The following is a 20,773-nucleotide window of genomic DNA, read 5'->3' on the forward strand; positions in this document are numbered from 1 at the left end:
GCAATTGTTTTGGCCAGAACTTAATATGCTGAGGTCTGGATCCTTGGACTTCTCCTCCCTGATCGTGGGGCACACTGTACGGTTAAGCGTAGCTGCTGGTGAACAGGAAACCCACAGTCTCCACACGGTGTCTGTGCAACACATATTATAATGGCATTCAGCCTAAAACAACTGCATAGCTGAGCTGTCCTGTAGCCGCCTCCTTAGGGGCCGTACACCTGGGGGTAAATGTTTTAAGCTGAGAGTTTTCTGGCGAGTTTGAAAAACCAATCAGATTCTAGCTATCATTTATTTAGTACATTCTACAAAATGACAGCTAGAATCTGATTGGTTGCTATAGGCAACATCTCCACTTTTCAAACCTGCCGGAAAACTCTCAGCTTGATACATTTACCCCCTGGTCCACTATACCTTGGTACGGACCAGACCCATTAACTTTAGTAGCAAGCAGTAGCTTAGAGATTTAAAAAGATATTAATCCTATAATGTATCAACATCCTGTATTTGTACTATGTACACTGTATCAGCACCTTGTATAAAACACTGCTTATAAGATTTTATGAAACCAATAACAACAATCCTTTGATGTCAAGCTGAATTTTAATACATCATATTTTAAAGACAAGAGACAGAAAAGCGAATCCCCATTCATAAAACCTACGAGGATAAAATTGAGAATTTAGGAGTAAGAATATCAGAAATTACTATAACCAAACAATAAATGAATATAGAAGGACATCAGAACACTAACGGAGGAATCTCTCTTTCTCCTCATGGTTTTTAATCTATTTCACATATAATTTTAAATTTTTATTTTTTTTTCACTTTCACAATTTTAATATTTCGCTTGGGAAACTATATTGAATTATTAGATTGTTTTAAAATTGAGAAATAAAAATTAATTTTAATAATGCTAGAAATTTGAAAATTAAACTCGTTTCTTAGTACAGGTAATATATAGACCTAATGAACCTCCATCATTATAACCTTTCTTCCTTTTCTTGTCCATTAACTTTAGCCTCATATCAGTGGAAGCTGTTGACCAGACATTGTTGCCCCCCAGGGAGGTACAAATCCTCCACACTCCTGGGCTAAAAATTTACTTCGACTAGTCAAGTCCACCTGGAGACATCGGTGAAATCTAGACGCCTGAACGGTGGCATATCCCTTCCACTGCGGGACTCGGTCCTCATCTGCTGGAGCTGCTGAGTCGAGCAGCGAATCTCATCGGTGACAATAGGCGCGGGGGAAAAACCAGCTAGCGGGCGCCCTTGGCTCACCACTGAGCCAGAAATAGGAGACCGTCCGTCATTTGAGACTTTGGCTGCAGCCATCTACATCATTACCATAAACCTTTGTGCTTTTTCCCGTTTCATTTTTAACTCTTCCTTTCCTAGTTTCTCCTCTAATCCTCGAAATTTCCATTTGTTTCACCCCTATAAGCTCTAGCAATAGATAAATTTTCACCTATATCGACACAGCATCAGATCTTCAATTAAGCCATCACTTGCAGGACTTTACTTTTTATTTACTGTTCTTCCTGTATACACCGCATAATCAGTTACTTTTAATTAAGCATCCTTTTCCCAATTTGTAGCCCATTTCAACCCTCCCTCTCCCTTGTAATATATTTTGGTAACAAGGTAGAGGGTGATTCCATGACGTAGATCACAATTCTTGGGCTAATATTTGCTTTGGAATATCTTCTGTTTCGTATTATTCTTTACACCATTGAGTATTCTTTGAAACAGCAAATCTGTTATGCAAAAGTCGGAGTTGGCCACAATGGGCAAACAAAGACTTCAGCCTTTAAAACCTTTCACACCGCTTAGGAGCTAAACCAGAGAACAAATTGAAAATTCTTTGATTACACGTATTAGCACCTTAGAACTAAAAGCAAGTGACGTGGAGGACTCAAGGCTTACATTAAGGAGCGCTCTGGATAAAGAAGCAAAAACTTTGAAACAATTAGCCGACAGAGTAGATGATTTAGACAACGAACAACGTAGAAATAATCTCCGCTTTATCGGGATACCAGAAAGTGTTAAGAGATCCCACCTTATCCATTATCTCAGTGTGACACTAGTCTCAGCCTTGGGGCTCCGAGATGAGATGGGAAGACTAGATATTGATCTAGCCCACCGCATAGGCCGAGGGAAGGCAGGAGCTCCGTCTAGACCCAGACCTGTAATGGCTACGTTTCTAAGCTACAGGGATAAAGAGAAAATACTAAAAGCGTACAGAAAAGTACAACAGCTGTTTGTTGAGGGAAATAAGATTTTAATTTTCCAAGATTACTCTGCATTAGTCATGCAAAAGAGAAAACAATTCTCGGCAATATGTAAGCACCTAGTGGATCATAACATAACTTTTGCTCTTTTATACCCTGCTAAGCTTAGGGTGACCGAGAACGGTCAAACCCTGATATTTGATGATGCCTCTGCTGCCACGAGTTATTTCTTGAATAACTCGTCCTCCCAGGGGGGGTCACCGGCCAGAGCCACCCACTCTCCACAAAGCTGAATAGTTTCACTTTTCCAATGTTCCATAGTAATTAGTGGGATCAAAATAAATATAGACCTGGAGGGGTTACATTCAATTTCTGTCTTATTTGTTTCTCCTTGAGTTCAGATACCTGTTCTGTAAACGTTAGTTATACCTGTTCTGTAAACGTTAAAAGTTACACCTGGCGGAATGCGGCACAATATCTGGCGCTCGGCCAGTTTTATGTTTGGAAAATAGGTAATGGGAGTTTGAAGTATGTTTATGTGATTGTTTTGTTTATGTCAACATCTGTTACACATAGCTCCCTTCCGATATAAAGTCAGAGAGGGGATTGATTGGATATTCAGAGGATATTTAGGTCCTAGGAGTATCATTAATATAGTTTTTCAAGAAATTATTGAAAAAGTTCCGGCATACCGTGTTTTGATGTTACTCTTATTCTCTACGTTTATTATTGTTAATATGAACATTTTTTGTACTACAAATTACATGTATACTGTTAATTATCATCCTGAGCTATAAAATCTACATGTAAGTGCGATAATAAAAAAGTTTCAATAAAAAAATGTCTGGGTTTTGTTTAAAACAAAAAGATGTAAAGGCCGATACATAGAATAGATGGTTAGAATGGCACTCACAATGCAGGAGAGGAATTGTACTGTGCAGTTTATTAATATTGAAAAAATAGAGACATTTCCAGAAACCTGGGACTGTTCCTAGCAATCAGGGACAGCTGGCAACGACTTACCTGTCTGCAAGGTGGGCAGGGAGGGGCCATAATGACAGAAATCGTCAAGCCCCGCCTACCTCAGGGCACCAGGAGAGCTGGAGCGCAATGTCGAAATAGTGGTCAGTATATCTTGTCCAGCCCTTATTTGATAACACAAATGGCGTATAGTAATAATAATTGTAAGCTTGCGTGTAGGGTTCTCTTACCTCTCTGTCTGTATGTATTACCCAGTATTGTTTTATTAATGTTTGTTCCCAATTGCAAAGCGCTACGGAATTTGTTGGTGCTATATAAATAACAAATACCAAGCTACTCATAAGGGCAGGAGCAGTTACAGTGGGTACATAAATGCAACAACGACACAGACTTTTTCCTCAAGCAGCCCTCCCTAGACGTGTAAAACAAACTATATAAAAAAAAACAAATAATATATACAATCCGTTCTGCGAAATTAATATGGGTGGAGCATTCAGTACGGCGAGCTGGTCAGCTGACTAGCAAAGGTCCAGTCAGGTCATGTAAGACGAACCATGTTTTGATGCAAATGTATTTATTTGTTTGGGGGCTTTTTGCATTCGTGGAAAATCCCGGCTGTTTTTACATCTAACACACATATACTGGACTGACTTATTTTTAGATTTGAGGAGTCAGCAGTGTTTATAATAACAGCTACAGCTGAATGTCAGGGCAACACTAAACAGTGTATTATCAGTATCTGAATTTTCTGGTCCATTACGCAAAGGAATACTCCATTGCAGTGAATCCCAAACTTTCTCAGTTCGAGGCACCCTTAGTCTCTCCATATGTTTTTTAAGGCACCCCTAAGCGACCAAGTAGTCCCCAAGTAGTCCCATGTCTTGCTTATCACCTCCCCTGGCCGGGGCACCCCTTTGAGATCGGTCCCGCGGCACACAGTTTGGGAATCACTGCTCTATTGCTAAGTGGTCCAAAAATATCATCCCTTTAATTGCTACCAACATCAGCCTTCATCAATCGATCTTATTAAATAGGGGCCATCTCTATTCCATAAAACAAGGTCTCATTATATTCTTTTTTTAAGAAAATGACATTGCAGAATTAGTATTTTTTAGTAAGTCAGCTCTCTCTGAACTGATTGCCTCCAAGGCTCCCGCAGGACACCCCGCACAGCCAAGGACACAGCTGCACATGCTCAGAAGAGCCCTACTCTCTGCCGGAGGAATACAGTGGCATTACTGGGCCCCTATCCAAACGTCGCTACGGGGCCTGATGATGCCCATTTTTGCCCCAGTGAGGGAACTTTATAGAAAGCATTCTGTATCTTTTGAACCCTGCATTTTCCTAAAATAAATATAGATAACAGCGAACCTCTCAGTGACCACATTATATTGACATTAACGTTCCAGTAGCAGAACACACAGATAAATGGTGAAGGCCTCCACCTTCAGATAACTTTAATGCAGATCACCTACACAAAGTGGAAGCTGTCCTTTTGTAGCTGAACCAATACACTAGACCATGGATGCACTTTTATTGGCTTGTAGTGCGCTCCTGTACACTGTCCTAAATGCATAAATGCAGTTCTTTTTCTTAGTTCTGTGCTCTGTATATAGTCTTATTTCACCAGGCAGAGTGTTATTCCCTGTGCTCTAAAATATGACCCAGAGTCGCCTTCTACATACAGCAATACCCAGAGCAGTGGGCACAATAGCGCTGTCATAACATAGCAGGACAGCAGTAAGCTGCTTGATGATATAAATACGACTAAAAATCACAGACGGTAGCCGGAAACATGAAGCAACATATTCAGAGGTGGGAGGGGGCATGGGCAACCCCACAAATTAAAGTTATCTGAAAGTAGGATCTCTCTATAAGTAACTGAACTTAGATTGGCACAACTTGTGCACTTTCAGTTATATTAGTAATATTACACTTGCGTTGCTGTGCTGTATTACTGGTATTAATATTAGCAGAACCCATATGCGTATGTTAGGTGCCAAGCAGGGTGCTCTTGTAATGAAGCTTTGGCAGGCACGGGTATAGGGTGGCATGGCGCAGTTGCTTTTTTAAGTTATTTTCTCTGTCACATTCTGTCCGTCATTTTGTACCAGGCTCCATTTTACTGAGCTAAAACAGCGAGACTGAGCATGTGATTACTCTGCAATGATTACTCTGCATAATAGCCTGGGGTTCAAAACTGGATGAACCAGATTAATAACAGAAAATGACATAAATAATACTCTTTATTTGCACACAAAAAATGTATCCATCATTCCATGTATCACTCACCATACCAGTCTGTTTATGTGTCTTATCCCTGAGGTAAAGTATACCAAGAGTCACTTTCTCTCACTAGAGGCCGAGTAGTAACATCTATATTATAGTGCACCTGTCACCTGCTCACAGTGCAGGCAGCCATTTTGTTGTCTGAACCACTATTCATGAGAATGCAACTTATTGATCACTAGCGACCTTGTGTCTCCACTATGTTATTAGTTCCCAGTGAATTGATAGACTAATAATTGGTTCAGACCACAAAATGGCCGCCTCTACTTTGTGTAGGCAACAGGTACACTTTAAAGGAACATTTTCCCCAAGTCCTTGCTGATCTGCGCCTGCTCGCTCTTCTCCTTTGCTCGCACTCTTGCGATTTCCCTTCTCGCCTCCCTGTTACTCGGATCCAGTTTTAACAACATCTCGAAGTCACCCCTTGCGCCCTCCCAGTCCGACATGCCAGCTCTGGCCACACCCCTCCGGTACAGAGCTTTCAGGTGGGCTGGCTCCTTGTCCAAAACTCGTGTGCACCTCTGCTCCGCCTCCCGTAACCGTCCCCTCTTGAGGTCACAAGCGGCCAAGTTGGAGAGAAGAGCTACTTTTTGTTCCTCGACCTCTCTGGGGGTACAGACCAGAAGTCTGAGCCCTCTGGCGTATCGTCTCTCTGCCCCTTCAATGTTTCCGTCCCTGAAGGCTTTCCCGCCCCATTCCCGATCTCTTATGGCCCTCTTGATCTTCTCACTTGTGTCTGCTTCCCAAGCTTCTTTCCCGTTTTCAAAACTTGCCAAGCGCAAGTGGAACCTATACCCTGTTGTACTGTCCACTCGGCAAACTTCTCCAGGAAGCATGGTTTCTAGACACTGATCAACCAGGCGTTCCTGAAGGGTGTCACCTTCCCCAAGTTCTATGTCAATCCATGTGCCCTCAGGATAACCAACGCTTGCTGATAACTGAGCTGGAGGGTCGCCAAGAGGTTCCACAAATATCCTGCACTTAGAACATTCTTTGGGTTTGTCCACCCCAGATCCTGGCTCTAATATGGTCTTTGTGAAACTGCCATCTGGGCATTGCCATGAAATACAGCCTGGTGAGGTCTGCAGCCCCTCCATTGCTCAGGATTACTGATGAAGACAAGCCAGGTTTTCTGCACGGGATATGGAAAGGGATAAATTAGAGTCATACTTACATGCTATATACTTCAATAATCACCTAAAATATACAGAAAGTATTACGTCCCCTTCTATCTTCTAAACCGTCCCTCTTTTTTACGCCTATATGGACATACTCTTGCATTGGGCTATATTTTCAGGAATTTTTACCACTAATCAAAGCATAAAGCTTTTTCTTAAGTACAAAAAAAAACAGATAATATATTGAACACTTTAATAGTCTCCTTTTTCTACGCTGCACCTATATAAACACTGGTGGAATAAGTTGTCTTCAAAGGTCAAATAATAGATTGGAGTTCACTTATATACAACTAAAGGGTTTCAATTGATTCTAAAACAGCTATTCCAAACAGCTTCATCATGAAGACTAAATAACTTTTAAAGCAAATCCAACAAGATGTTGTTTAAAAGCACCATCCAAGAGTAGAATATAAGTAGATTTCAAAGACTTTTAATATACCCTGGAGCACATAGAAAATAAATGGAGAAAATATAGCTCAACTGGTAGTAGCAATAACAGTAAATATATAAAGGATAACAAGAGAAGAGTGGATGGTGGAGAAGAAAATTACAGAGGAGGGTGGTGGCAGAAAATTGATACTATATTTATGTATAGGTTATGGCCAATGTCAGAAGTTGTTTAAAGTGGACATTATCAGGCTACTATCAACAATAGTTTGACATTAGCCACAATGTATCATAACATAAACTATACATAAATCCAATTATATATAAATAGAACATGCACTCAGACAAATATTTTCATTTTGTAAGACCAAAAATATTTTACATTACAAAGCATTTTGTGTTGATCCCGAATAAACACATTATTTTAATTCCATGATGTAAGAAAATTAAATGTTAATAATGCCAACAGCGGTGAATGCTTTTTATTCACCCTGTATATGAATAACTACTAAGTGCTTTGCGATGCTTATAGCAGTATATATTAAACTGTGCTTTGCAATCATTTGTACTCTGTATTAAAATAGTATTAGCTGTATGGGTGTTAATACAATAAAAACAGATTTTCATAATAAATCAGAAGGAGATGTGTAATTTTATATATATATATATATATATATACATACATACATACATACATACATACACACACACACAATTATATAGTTATATAATTTTGCAGTTGCAAAATCTGGCCCTACTGCATTACAAATCACAGCTAAGGCACAGAATGGTAAGGTAACAAAACGGGATAAACCCTTAAAAAAATAGCAATGAAGTGAGAATGACAATCCTTTACCTTCTTCTAGTGATAAGGGAGCATGGTGAATTGCAGGTCTATAGACAGGATACAGAATACATTATTATACCAATACCACTGCCAACATCTCACTATATTTCCAGGAACACTTTGCAAACAGCCATTGTCAGTATGTCCACAGAGCAGCTCCAGAGGCCCGTGGGGCATGCCGGGACTTATAGTTCCATCACAGCTGTAGAGCTAAGGATTGCCTGTATAGATGCAGGGCAGAGGACTACAATGTCCAGCATGCATTGCACAGATACAGCAACAGGGCCGGATGATAGGAATATATATGACAGCTCTGCACTTACCTCCTAGCTGGGCTGTGGGTCTACCAGGAAGTGCAGGGAGATGATACAGATGGGTGCATGAGGAGGGGGGGGGGTCCATCTCCCAGCATGCTCTGCGGCCCCTCCCCACCTCCACTGCATACAGCTTGTGTAACTCTGGGAGTGGTGATCACAACAAGTACAGACAGCAGGAGATACACACATAGACACAGTGCAGTGTGAGACACACACACAGAAGAAGAGACATGGTCTGATTGATCATTAGTGGTGAGTATAACAGAGAATGTGTGTGCAATGTCTTATATATGAATGGTGTTTTTTTTGCATATTTTCAAGTCAGGTTTGGGGTATTTATTCTGCAGGGTATGAAGACACAGGGGGCTCTTCACATACCAACCTGGATCTTTTTGCAGTAATATTCAGTTTCTGCTTTTTCTATTTATATTCCAGATATTCACTACCTGTTAAATAGGGTCCAGTTAATTCAATTGCAAAATAAAAGGGAGGTGGCTAATATCATGCTGTGAAAAGTAGTCAGGTTGGCAGATAGGTCTGGAGGTTGTCTTGCTCATGTAGGTGACGACAGAGAAATGCTCTGCAGGTGTATAGCCGAGGGGGGACCGGTTGAGGGATGCTCTTCTGGATGACTCGCCAAGCGACGATCAGGGGAGAAATGCTCTGCAGGTGTATAGCCGAGGGGGGACCGGTTGAGGGATGCTCTTCTGGATGACTCGCCAAGCGACGATCAGGGGAGAAATGCTCTGCAGGTGTATAGCCGAGGGGGGACCGGTTGAGGGATGCTCTGCTGGATGACTCGCCAAGCGACGATCAGGGGAGAAATGCTCTGCAGGTGTATAGCCGAGGGGGGACCGGTTGAGGAATGCTCTTCTGGATGACTCGCCAAGTGATGATCAGGGGAGAAATGCTCTGCAGGTGTATAGCCGAGGGGGGACCAGTTGAGGGATGCTCTGCTGGATGACTCGCCAAGCGACGATCAGGGGAGAAATGCTCTGCAGATAACATAATAGTACATTGTCCTACCTATGTTGAGCGGGTATTAATTGGGCTTTAGCAAAAAAGTAAAAAAAAAACAGCATTACTTCATTCCATAAATACTATCACTTCTTTTTCATGCAGCTTGCCGCTATGTGGCTCGCAAAATCGCCGGGTCCAAGAACGAGGAAGGCAAGGAGGAGAATGGAGCGGCTATGCCGTCATGTGCCCTGCGCAAAGGTAGCGTATAGTAAATGTGTGTTTCTGTTTCCATATACAGCGATATATATATATATATATATATATATATATATATATATATATATATATATATATTAAATAATTATACACAATATATGACAAACAACGGGTCCTCCAACCACAACACCTGTATGAGACTCTTACCAGGAACGGAGTTAGCGTGAGAGGTATCGCTGGAATGTGACAGGTTCCCTTTATCTTTGTACGTGTTTCTATACCACACCCATACTGACTCTTAAATGACTAGTGTGAGGGGTCACTTCCCGGGACTCTCCTGGTTGTTGGAAGGGGAATTCACAGCTACTTGAATCTCCCCTTAATGGGAAGCACCTTTCATTACCACCCTGGAATTGATAAGGTGAAGTAACCCTTGGACATTGACTTTGCACTTTGTGCAAATGTGATGTGGCTTATACTACACTTCTATATGTCTTGTTTTTTAAATGACTAAAGTGGACTTGTCACCTATATACAGAGGAGGCAGCCATATTGTGTGCCAAACCATTATTCGTGAGAATGCAGTTATCCGTTCACTACGATGTCACTATGATGTCACTAGCTCCTCCTACTGTAAGTGAAATTTAACTAAAAAAATGGCCGCCTCCTGTGTGCTGGGGGGATGGTTCCACCTTGTTTCCTTTAACTACAGCTCTGATCAGGCAACGACTGCATCACTTCTGCTGGGATATTGTATCATGCCAGCACTGTCTAGTGAGCGTAATATCTCATGGTACATGTCCAGAGCGTTAGTGGTCACTAGGGGGGAGTGTTGTAGGACATGGTCATATTAATAATGCATTATAGTGCAAGGTGTCCAACTTGGGAAACTTTACTGACTGTTTGTATGAAGATAATAGGTATTTTTGCTGACATGGTTATGTAATAACAAACAGAGGTGCTAGAGCAGAAGGTGGCTTAATATTTAAAATAAATGATTCCTAACCTTGTACATTCCAGAAACCACTGGTGTTCATGAAATCTGTTATTTAGTATAATCACACATACGCAGAGAACTGCAAGTGATTGACAGTTACCTCCACTCACATCACAGGTGCTGCACTGTGTAATACAAAAAAATAAATAAAAAAAATAACAGCGTGCTCCCTTCCCAAATCTTCAACCAGACCCAACTTTGTCTGGTTTCTGCTATATCAGGTTGACCACATGCGTGCCTGCAAAAACAGAGTTTAACATTAGCAAACATACTGTAAATGCAGCATATTTCAGAGTGACTATCGTGTAATATTTTCCAGTAATATCAAATCTTGGTTGTACTTTTGTGGGTGGAGAAATACTTATTTTCTGGACGTTTATTCCACTTTATGAAGTGATTGTGGCTGAGCTTATAGAAATGGTATAGACTTCGCCCCCAGGAGATGGTGGCACATAGTTCTTTAGTAAATCTGCCCCTACATAATTTTAAATGTCCGTGTTCTCTATATGCACGTTAAATAATTGTTGTGTTTTCTTGTTTCAGGGTGTAAGAGCGACGGCGCAGTAAAATCTCATCCGCCTGCCCATTACTCCCCGCTAACCTCGGACATCTCAGGAGAGTCCCCCAGTTCTTCTGTCGCCCCGTCTCAGGACCCTGTGCCTTATTAATGTCACCCGGCTCAGTTAAGAACCTGGACAGGAGGATGTAGGATTCATGAAGTCGCTTTCCCCAGATCTGGGGGCATCACAGCAGCAGAATGATCCTCCTCCCAGCAGCCTCTGTAAAACGAGGTTGGGAGAAGGTGAGAGAGGCCGCTGCTGTGTGTCTGAATAAAGATCTGTAAAATGAATTCTGTATGTGGGAGTGTAATTATGTGCAGCAGCGGATAATCTATGTGTGTGTGATCAGCTGGGATGATGATAGTGTGCAATGACTTTTATATTTAACACTCTTGTGCCAGTCTCCAGCTTTCCATGTGGCGTCTGTGTGGTTAACGCTATCAGCGGTAACTGTGCAGCTCCTGAGGAGGCCATTTCTGGGTGGCATAGCACTAGAGCGGTAGTAGCTACACGCCACTTCTTTTAGACGTCATGAAAAACATTTATTTACTACTAGTTGCTGCCATATTTCTGAGAGAGGCTCTCTCAAAAGACAAAAGCTGCATAAATGTTAAAATGCCTCAAGGTGTCATTTCGGTTGGTTGATTTACCCCACTGATTCAAAGGGGGGTATTCAATTGTGATCCCCGGAAAACGAGCGCTCTAAAAATATTAGCGTTGATACGGTAATTACTCGCTGAATTTCATTTGAGATGAAATTCAGCGAGTAAACTACCGTATTAACGGTATTTACGCGCATATTACCGTATTAACGCTAATATATTTTGAGCGCTCGTTTTTCCGGGGATCTCGCTAACAATTATATACCCCCCAAAGAGTCATCAAGCTATTTCTAAATCACTCTCACCTGGTCCTAACACTTATTCCACTACCTGTAATATTATAAAGATGGCGTTCTATTGTAAATTTAGGAGTTATTGCACTTTTTACCATCATTTTTATACACCCCCACACACTCGCACGATTTAAATTACTAACGTTTACTCTAAATTCAAGTGTAGAAAATATAGAACTATAGAACAAATCATACTTGTATAAAATACACATTATTAGTCTGTTAGGGGTTACAAAATGATCCCTTTAATTCCTATCGCACATAAATGGTCATACAGGTTCTGTGGCTAATTAGAACTAGTTAAGATTCAGAATGGCTCTAATAGGCCACAAAACCTGCATAATGTAAGTTATAGGGGATGTCCTCTTCTCATTCAGTAGTGACTCCAGTGCCTTGCCTTTAGTAGTTACAACTTCTGGGTAAGGAGCAGGAACTCGAGTGCTGGAGTGTCTTGGTCAATCTATGCCCATAGGTTGTGTTGATTCAGCTGACACCGTAGTTACACATCTCTAGCCTGGGCACATTTGAATTACACAACTAGCCTTGGCTGCTGAGAAGAGTATTTTGTACGTCCTCCTGGAAACACCTCCTCCCAGGTTGCGGTGGGGTTTCAGGTTCCTCAACAGCTTGGCATCTCTGATGGGGCAGGAAATTTTGAGACTCCAAGGCGTCTCTTAGCAAGGCAGATCAAGCGACCTGACGTTGGCCATTGTCGTCAGCAGTGACCGAAACTTGTGTGCTAACTGCAGTTAAATATATTCAATTAAATTCCTGTGCAGCATAAAAAAGGCTAATAGAATAGTATGCTTACAAATAATAACAACTTACATCACGAGGCTGAAGTTAGCTTCTTATTCAGAAAGCTTTATTTATAAAGGATTAAATCAGGTTTGATTACTGATTAACACAAAAGGATGTCCCTTAGATTAGCTTAACACGAAAGGGTGTCTGTTACACAAATTGCAATTGTATTTAGCCTGGCTCAACGTGGGTTACGGCATGAAGTCAGGTGCCAAAGTCGGCACCATAGTTTATGATTTTGAATAAGTAATCATAGGCAAACCGAGGTGGGGGGGATTCCTAGTGCCCGAAAAAAAACTTCCGTGCCTGGGGCACTGTATAATTGAGGTGGATGAACCCTGCCCCAGCTTCACACGGCCCTGCTTGAAAAGGGAGAGCTGTGTGCACCTAACAGTAGTGCACGCAGCATTGCCCATGTATATTATAGGGATAGGAAGAGTTGGAGAGCAGCCAAGCACTGTCTAATATTATAGCCATGCCCCTATACATGCTGGTCACGCCCACTGGTGGCCTGGTGTGGAAACCCCCCTCTACAAATCCTGCGTTTGCCCCCTGTAGCTGTAATCTTGCAAGGGTTAATATTCTTATTAAAAAAATGGAACAAAAAAAATTACCATATCAGTTTGTCCAAAACAAAATAGACTGTATACATCATCAAAGGAGTTGGGTAAAAAGGAACAATAAGATTGTAAATTCACCTGATCATAACTCCCAATTTACTACAGTCCCTCCACAAAAATGACTGCATCACTTTCCAAATAAGATAACTATGTACACCAAAGCGCTCCATACAGCCACTCAGAGTACCGAAAGACACAGAAGGCCCAAGATGATGGACACTCCCTTGTAAACCTCTATATTAACCTCCTATATTAAAAGGACACTGAAGCAAGAAGTGGTCCATTGACTCCACCTCCCCATGACATTCATCCCGAGGACAACCATGATCATCGACACCCCTATGTTTCAGGTTCCCCTTAACGTAGAGCCCCAAGATGAAATGCAAGCCAAGAGAGATCTCTAAACATCGGAGGAATTCGCTTGGGATTCACCAAAGACAGACCCTTCGAGCTCATATCACCTGGGTACTCTGTTAGTAACGGGCACATCTAAGTGAGTATGCAAAATTCTTCTCTCCAGCACCCTCCTCCTGGAGGAGTTTTCTCCCTCACCCACCTCGATCTACCTTTTCTTTGTCACCTTCAAACCCTGAATCACATAGGCTGGGTGGTATCCATGCTTAACTCAAAGACTTTAATGGGACCCCCATCCAATCAATCACTGAGAAGGGTTGCACCCAAACTTGAAAGCCATCTACCAACTGAGGGAGAAGACTCTAAAAAGAAACTCCCAAGATGAAGCTTCAAGAAGGCAGTAAGTAACGACCTAGTAAAGAACGGCACTGGGTTTATCATCCCCAGGCCACATTCATCCTTCGGTTTGTATGTCACACTTTTCTTGATGACGTTCAACTTGTTCCCCCATAACAACTGAAAGAACAAGGAACCTTGACCCTTAATGAATGTGGCAACAGACATATGTAACTGAGGTACAAGAAAACTGGGATGAAGTAAGTCTTGATCAAATCAATCCGTTCTCTGTAGGACAGCTTCCACTTCTTCCAATTCTCCACCTTAGAGGCGACATATGCCAGTTTCAATTCCCAATTTTGCCCCTTCACGTACAGTGCTGAGAAGGGGAAAGCCTGAAACTTCCATAATCCTGTTAAAGAAGACCTTGAGAATTGAGAAGAGTTGATTGGGCGGCAATTCTCAATCCTGGATGGATCTTTCCACTTGGGAATTAGGGCGGACAGCCGCATGGAGGGAGGGCGTACCCCTCTACCCAAGCTCTCGTTAAACACCTCCACCAGGTGTGGGTCCAGGAGGTCCACAAAGGTTTTATAAAAGTCGGGGGTTAAACCATCTGGGCCTGGGGACTCTATGTGATATCAATCACCCTCCTGACCTCGTCCTTCGTTATCTCAAAATCCAAGAGAAGCCTGATGGCCACCAAGCCCAGGCACACCCCTCAAAAACTGCTCCATCCTCAGAAAAGCTGGTATGCAGGGGGACATGTGAGAAAAAAGCTGGTGTGCAGGGGGGCAATCTTCTATGCCGCTCGCGCCCCCTCTACGTGTCGTGTACACCTTCCACCCACCACTGTCCCTGTCGTGTGCACACCCTCCATATTTTCCCTCACATACAACCCCTCCCGCCCCGTGCAGCTTATTCCCCAGCATCCCCCTGAGGTCAATGCTCACCAGCTTCCCCCAATGCCCATTTTCAATTGCATTTGTCATGTCATATTGGAGCCTAATACCATTATCAGTGCACATGAAAACTGCTGCGACCTCCATCCTGCTGCAATAAAAATGCCAAATACAATCTTTTCAAAATTGCCGCTACAGGAATAACCTCTCTCCTCTTGATCATTATCTGCCTTTCTCTTACTGAAATAACCTTGTCTTCCTATTAAATTATGCATTTTCTACAGAAGTATTTAGTGCTCTCCAATCCCTTTCTACTTATTAGATCTAAGCTCACAATCTCACTACATCCCAACGCTCACGCCAATCTTCCTTCTCTTCCTAGGTTACCACAGATCTCAGGACTACACCCCTTCTTGTATGCTGCACCCTACTCCCGGAACTCTTCACCTGAATGTCTACCAAGTGTTCTCTCTCTAACTGCAAGACCCTGCTGAATGCTCCCCTGGTTAAGGAAGCGTTTAAATAGTGCTGGCGACTTCTGTATGGACATAGCCCTGTGACTTGACTTCTCCCACATTAGCACTGTTTTTAACCACTTTTTTTTGTCTGTTCTACCTTTACAAAAATATCACCGATTGGGCTTACACTGGGTCACACAGGTCTCAGAAATCAGTGACTCTTTATGACTGTAAAATCGTTGATAATTCCAGACATTCTTAAAAAAAAAAAACAACAGATCTTTCATGCATATTCTCCACTATGTTGTGGTGAATACTCTGTTCTGGACTGTAGCCATAACCAGGATGATGTCAATGATTGTGTGGCTTTTGCCATAGGCCATGCGAACTCACTGGTTTCAATTTTAATAACACACATTTGGAACAAACTGAGATGAGAAACCATTTATTCAAATGCATTGGCGAGGATCACTTTACTATGTTTCCTCATATTAGATTAAACAAAGCACCAAAAATTTTAGAAAAATAATTAACTCACAACTAATTGCTTCTGCAAGATCCACGGGCCTAAAGATGTGATGGCAGAGTGTAAACGCTGCAGGAAGTGTCATTATTTCATTTCACTTGGCTTAAAGAAAAATGATAAATGTGTTAAAATGAATAAAAAATTGCACTGCCCTCGATGTACAGACATTAAGCTAAAATGCATTTATCATCAGAAGCGATTATCACCTGTGTATCAGTGAAGGTTGCCATGCACTCCAATGTGATTGCTGCTGCGTTTGATGAATAATGACCTTTGCACTGTATCAAAATGATACATCTGTGAAATGCATTTATCTTACATGATAATACATGTTACCTATAACGTTATTTGATTCTTAAATATGGTTAAATCTACAATTCAGTTGAATATTACTGTGACTGGATGGGCCATCTCTTCACACCTCCTCTTGTGGTCGACTCACCCACTCCTTCGTCCTCCAATACTCTAATGTATCTCTCCTCCCCTCTCCTCTCTTTCCTTCTCTTCATCTGACTCTGTGCCATCTACACTTGGATGGCTGAGAGCTACCTCAACATATCCAAAAACAAAGCTTATTGTCTTTCTACTGCCTGGTGTCAGGTTCCCTCCTCCCGTCTCCCAAATTTGATGGTGTCAACCTCTCCCAATTTACGGTACCTGGGCAGGGGCAAACACAGGATTTGTAGAGGGGGGTTTACACACCACCCCACCAGTGGGCGTGACAAGCATGCATGGGGGCGTGGCTATAATATTAGACAGTGCTTGGCTGCTCTCCAACTCTTCCTATCCCTATAATATACATGGGCAATGCTGCATGCACTACTTTTCAAGCAGAGCCGTGTGAAGCAAGGGCAGGGTCCAGCCACCTCAATTATACAGTGCCCAAGTCTTAGAGGGGGGTTTCCGGGCACTAGAAACCCCCCCCCCCCCCCTCGGTTTGCTTATGCTGGGGGTTCATGATTGACTCCATCCTCAACTTCACTCCCCACATCCAGTCCCTTGCTCAATCCCCATCTCTATCTTTGTCGCTTTGTCAAGATTCGCCCTCTCCTCTTCCTGGATGTCACCAAGATCATCGTACCCCTGCAGAACCTGACCAGTAGGGGGCGAAAATGTCCTTTTCCCGAAGGGGAATTAGCCCGCTAATACTGAACTGGATAGTTCTCCTTCGCTGAAAGGACCAGGTCCGTACAACGAAGGGGGTGCAGTGGGTCCTCTCACCTGCACTGCATACAGCTTGTGTAACGCAGGGAGTGGTGACCACAACAAGTACAGACAGCAGGAGATACACACATAGACACAGGGCAGTGTGAGACACACACACAAGAGAGGAAACATGGTCTGATTGATCATTAGTGGTCAGTACAACAGGTATTTTAGATAACAGAGAATGTGGGCAGGGAATGTACAATGTCTTATATCTGAATGGGGTCATCTGCACATTTTCAAGTCAGAAGTGTAAAATATGATTATTCTGCAGGGTATGAAGCACAGAGGGTACTGGAGCACTTAATACACCTGACAACCTGGCTCTATTTACAGTAATATTGTAACGTTCAGTTTCTGCTTTTCCTACTTATATTCCAGATAATCACTACCTGTTAAATATGATCCAGTTAGTTCAATTGCCAAATAAGTTGGAAAAGCAGGTGGCTGATACGTTGTGTTAGGCTGGGTGCACAGTACAGGAAATTTCTCCTGATGCGATATCATTAGCGATTTTACCTGGAAAACACGTTTTACAAGATTCAGATCTGTGCTCTTCATTTGTCATAACCATCGGCTGAAAAGATGGTGACTCTGCCCTCTCCATAGAGATCTATGGATTCTGCCGGTCATGAGTACATACACACTGCAGAATTGGACATCGGTCCATCGTTGAAGAGATTTTTAGCCCAGTTTAAAAATTAAATGAAACTATACGATGAGCTTTGAAACAATAATCAATCATCGTTGAAGCGTACTCGCTAATGCGATATCGGGGCCGAATGTTCGTTTATCGTGTGGTTGACTCAATAATTGGCTGAAAAGCCTGTAGTGTGTACCCAGCCTTACTCATATAAAAAAAACAGTCAGCGGAGAGATGCTCTGCAGCTGTCTTGTTAGGTGGCGACAGTGGAGAGATGCTCTGATGATTGTCAGCCTGGGTGGGGATCAGAGCAATACATACCTATGTTGGGAGGGTGACAACAGTAATAATTTGACATTAGCAAAATGCATTATAGTGCCAGGTATCGAACTTGGGAAACTTTACTGACCATTTCTATAAGGATAATTTGTATTTTTACTGACATTTTTATGAAATAGCAAAAAAAAAATTCTAGAACGGAAGGTGGCTAAATATTTGAGATAAATGATTGCTAACATTTATTTATGAAATAAATGATTCCTTGTACATTCCGGAAACCGCTGCTGCTGTTCATGAAATCTGTATTTAGTATAATCACACATACGCAGCTGAATAGCAGAGAACTGCAGGTGATTGACAGTTACCTCCACTCACATCACAGGTGCTGCACGGTGTAATACAAAATAAAGAAATTCAAAAATGAACAGTGTTCTTCCTCCCCAAATCCTCAACCAGCCCCAGCCTTGACTGGTTTCCACCAGGTTGACCACATGTATGACTGCAAAAACAGAGTTTAACACTAGGAAACTTACTGTAAGCATATTTTAGAGGGTATTTCTTGTAATATTATCCAGTAATCCTGCTTGTACTTTTGTGGGTGGGGAAATTGTTATTTTCTAGAAGTTTATCCCAAATTATACCCTTTCTATAAGCTTGGCCACAGTTACTTTATAGACTTTGCCCACCAAAGATGGCGGCACATAGGAAGGAAGTTCTCAGTCGATTGGTTAAGATCATCCACCAATGATGATGTCACTTATCAGTAAGGAACATATTCTTCCCATTGTCCTTCAACAACCTAATGCTGAGTGTTCTGCTTCTTCAGTCCCTTGTTAAGACAAGACGTGTGACAATTCCTGATACAGCAAACTTCTTTGATCAAACAAAAAAAAAAATTACTATTTTATATTTAGATGCTGTTTATTCAAGAAATGTTTTTGTTTTTTTATAAATTCTGTGATTTTTTTTTTTACTTATACTCGAACTACTGACATTGTACAGCGCTGCGTAATCAGTGGCGCTATATAAATAAATGGTGATGATGATGATGGTGAATTTTCCACTCTAGAGGTCTCATTCTTACTTATTACCCTGGTCTACATTTCCCATTTAATAAATAAATAAAATTATTTTATTATTACAAGGGGCAGCATCTGTGACATGGGCGAAGGTAACTGTCAATCACCTGCAAATCTCCACTATTTGTTTTTCTTCTGCAAATAACGGACAGTTACTTAATTGAGTCTGGGAGGTTAGCATAGTACAGTTAGTACAATTCTCTGCGCCTTCTGGTGGCAGAAAAATGTTTTGCAGGAAGTTCTTTATTACAGGAAACGTGATGCAATTATTTAATGCGACCCCATGTGGTAGAATAATGAACTCACAATTTAACAAGTGTTACATTTGTATGTGCAGTCTGTAGGTGTCAATAAATGATCGTGTTCTGTCCACTTCTTTCGGTGTGACCATGGAGTATACCGCTTGTCTTCAAATCGTGTCTCAGCAGGTCAGGGTACTATAGCTCAAGGTTTACCTCTGTCAAGACAATGCATTCTTTCTAGTGAATTGTAACACTGGGACATCACTACCCCTGCCTGTGAATTAACCAAGCCACACTGTGAATTTCTACAGAGCAAGTTTACAAAGCTGTCAGTCACTCTCTGCCTGCTCTGCCAGAGAAGCTCCTCCCTCCCAACATGGCAAGCCACTGGCTGCAGAGGAGTGAGAGAGAGCACTGTGGACATATTTAGCCTCAATATTCCAGTTATTCTGTGTATATCATACATCTCTGTAATACAGTCTTTATATATATATATATATATATATATATATATATATATATATATATACATATATACTGTATGGACAAAAGTATTCGAACACTTGACGATTACACCAACAGGGACTGCAAAGACATTGTATCCAAATACATATATATTAATATGGAGTTGGTCCCCCTTTTGCAGCGATAACAGCTTACACTCTTCGTGGAAGAATTTCCACAAGATGTTGGAGTGTTTCTGTGGAAATTTGTGCCCATTCATTCTGTGGAGCATTTATGACGTCAGGCACTGATGTTGGACGAGAAGGCCTGGTTCACAATCTCTCTTCCAGTTCATCCCAAAGGTGTTGGATGTGGTTGAGGTCAGGGCTCTGTGCGGGCCAGTCAGGTTCTTCCACACCGAACTCATCAAACCACAGGCACTGTCATATTGGAAGAGAAAAGGGCCTTCCCCAAACAATTGCCACAAACTTGGAAGCATAGCATTGTCCAAAATGTGGTGTGCTGAAATATTGAGATTGCCCTTCACTGGAGATAAGGGGCCTAGCTGAAATCCTGAAAAACAGCCTATTACCATTATCCCTCCTCCACCAAACTTTAATGCAGTCAGGTAGGTAATGTTCTCTCGGCATCTGCCAAACCCAGACTCGCCCATCTAACTGCCAAACAGAGGAGCGTGATTCGTCACTCCACAGAACGCGTTTCCACTGCTCCACAGTCCAGTGTCGGTGTCCTTTACCCCACTCCATCCGACGCTTTGCATTGGTCTTGGTGATGTGAGGCTTGCATGTAACTGCTCAGCCATGGAAACCCATTCCATTAAGATCCCGCCGTACAGTTTTTGTGCTTACATTAATGCCAGTGGAAGTTCAGAACTCTTCAGCTATGGAATCAGTAGAGCATTGGTGACTTTTACGCACCATGCGCCTTAGCAGTCGTTGACCCTGCTCTGTGATATTACGTGGTCTTCCGCTTCGTGGTTGTCTTGCTGTTGTTCCAAAACGCTCC

General features: G+C 42.0%; 1 protein-coding gene and 1 long non-coding RNA gene across 3 annotated transcripts; one reads left to right on the forward strand and one right to left on the reverse strand.

The window, feature by feature from the left end:
- Positions 1–5,444: 5,444 nt before the first annotated feature.
- FKBPL (FKBP prolyl isomerase like) lies at positions 5,445–8,315 on the reverse strand. Of its 2 annotated transcripts, none has more exons than XM_075186530.1 (2): positions 8,236–8,315; positions 5,445–6,632 (listed from the first exon to the last, which is right to left on the reverse strand). In XM_075186530.1, the coding sequence occupies exon 2, from the start codon at positions 6,595–6,597 to the stop codon at positions 5,791–5,793; it is 807 nt and encodes a 268-aa protein (XP_075042631.1). In that variant the 5' UTR covers positions 6,598–6,632; positions 8,236–8,315; the 3' UTR covers positions 5,445–5,790. The 2 variants fall into 2 exon arrangements, with proteins under 2 accessions (XP_075042631.1, XP_075042630.1); XM_075186529.1 differs by lacking the exon at positions 8,236–8,315 and adding an exon at positions 7,922–8,112.
- Positions 8,316–8,325: 10 nt separating this feature from the next.
- On the forward strand, positions 8,326–11,252 carry LOC142102023 (uncharacterized). Its single transcript, XR_012679183.1, has 3 exons — positions 8,326–8,481; positions 9,352–9,447; positions 10,946–11,252. It is a non-coding gene; the product is annotated as an uncharacterized LOC142102023 (long non-coding RNA).
- The last annotated feature ends 9,521 nt before the right edge of the window (positions 11,253–20,773 follow it).

Source organism: Mixophyes fleayi, chromosome 9 (assembly GCF_038048845.1).
Source record: "Mixophyes fleayi isolate aMixFle1 chromosome 9, aMixFle1.hap1, whole genome shotgun sequence".
Classification (NCBI taxonomy): Eukaryota; Metazoa; Chordata; class Amphibia; order Anura; family Limnodynastidae; genus Mixophyes; species Mixophyes fleayi.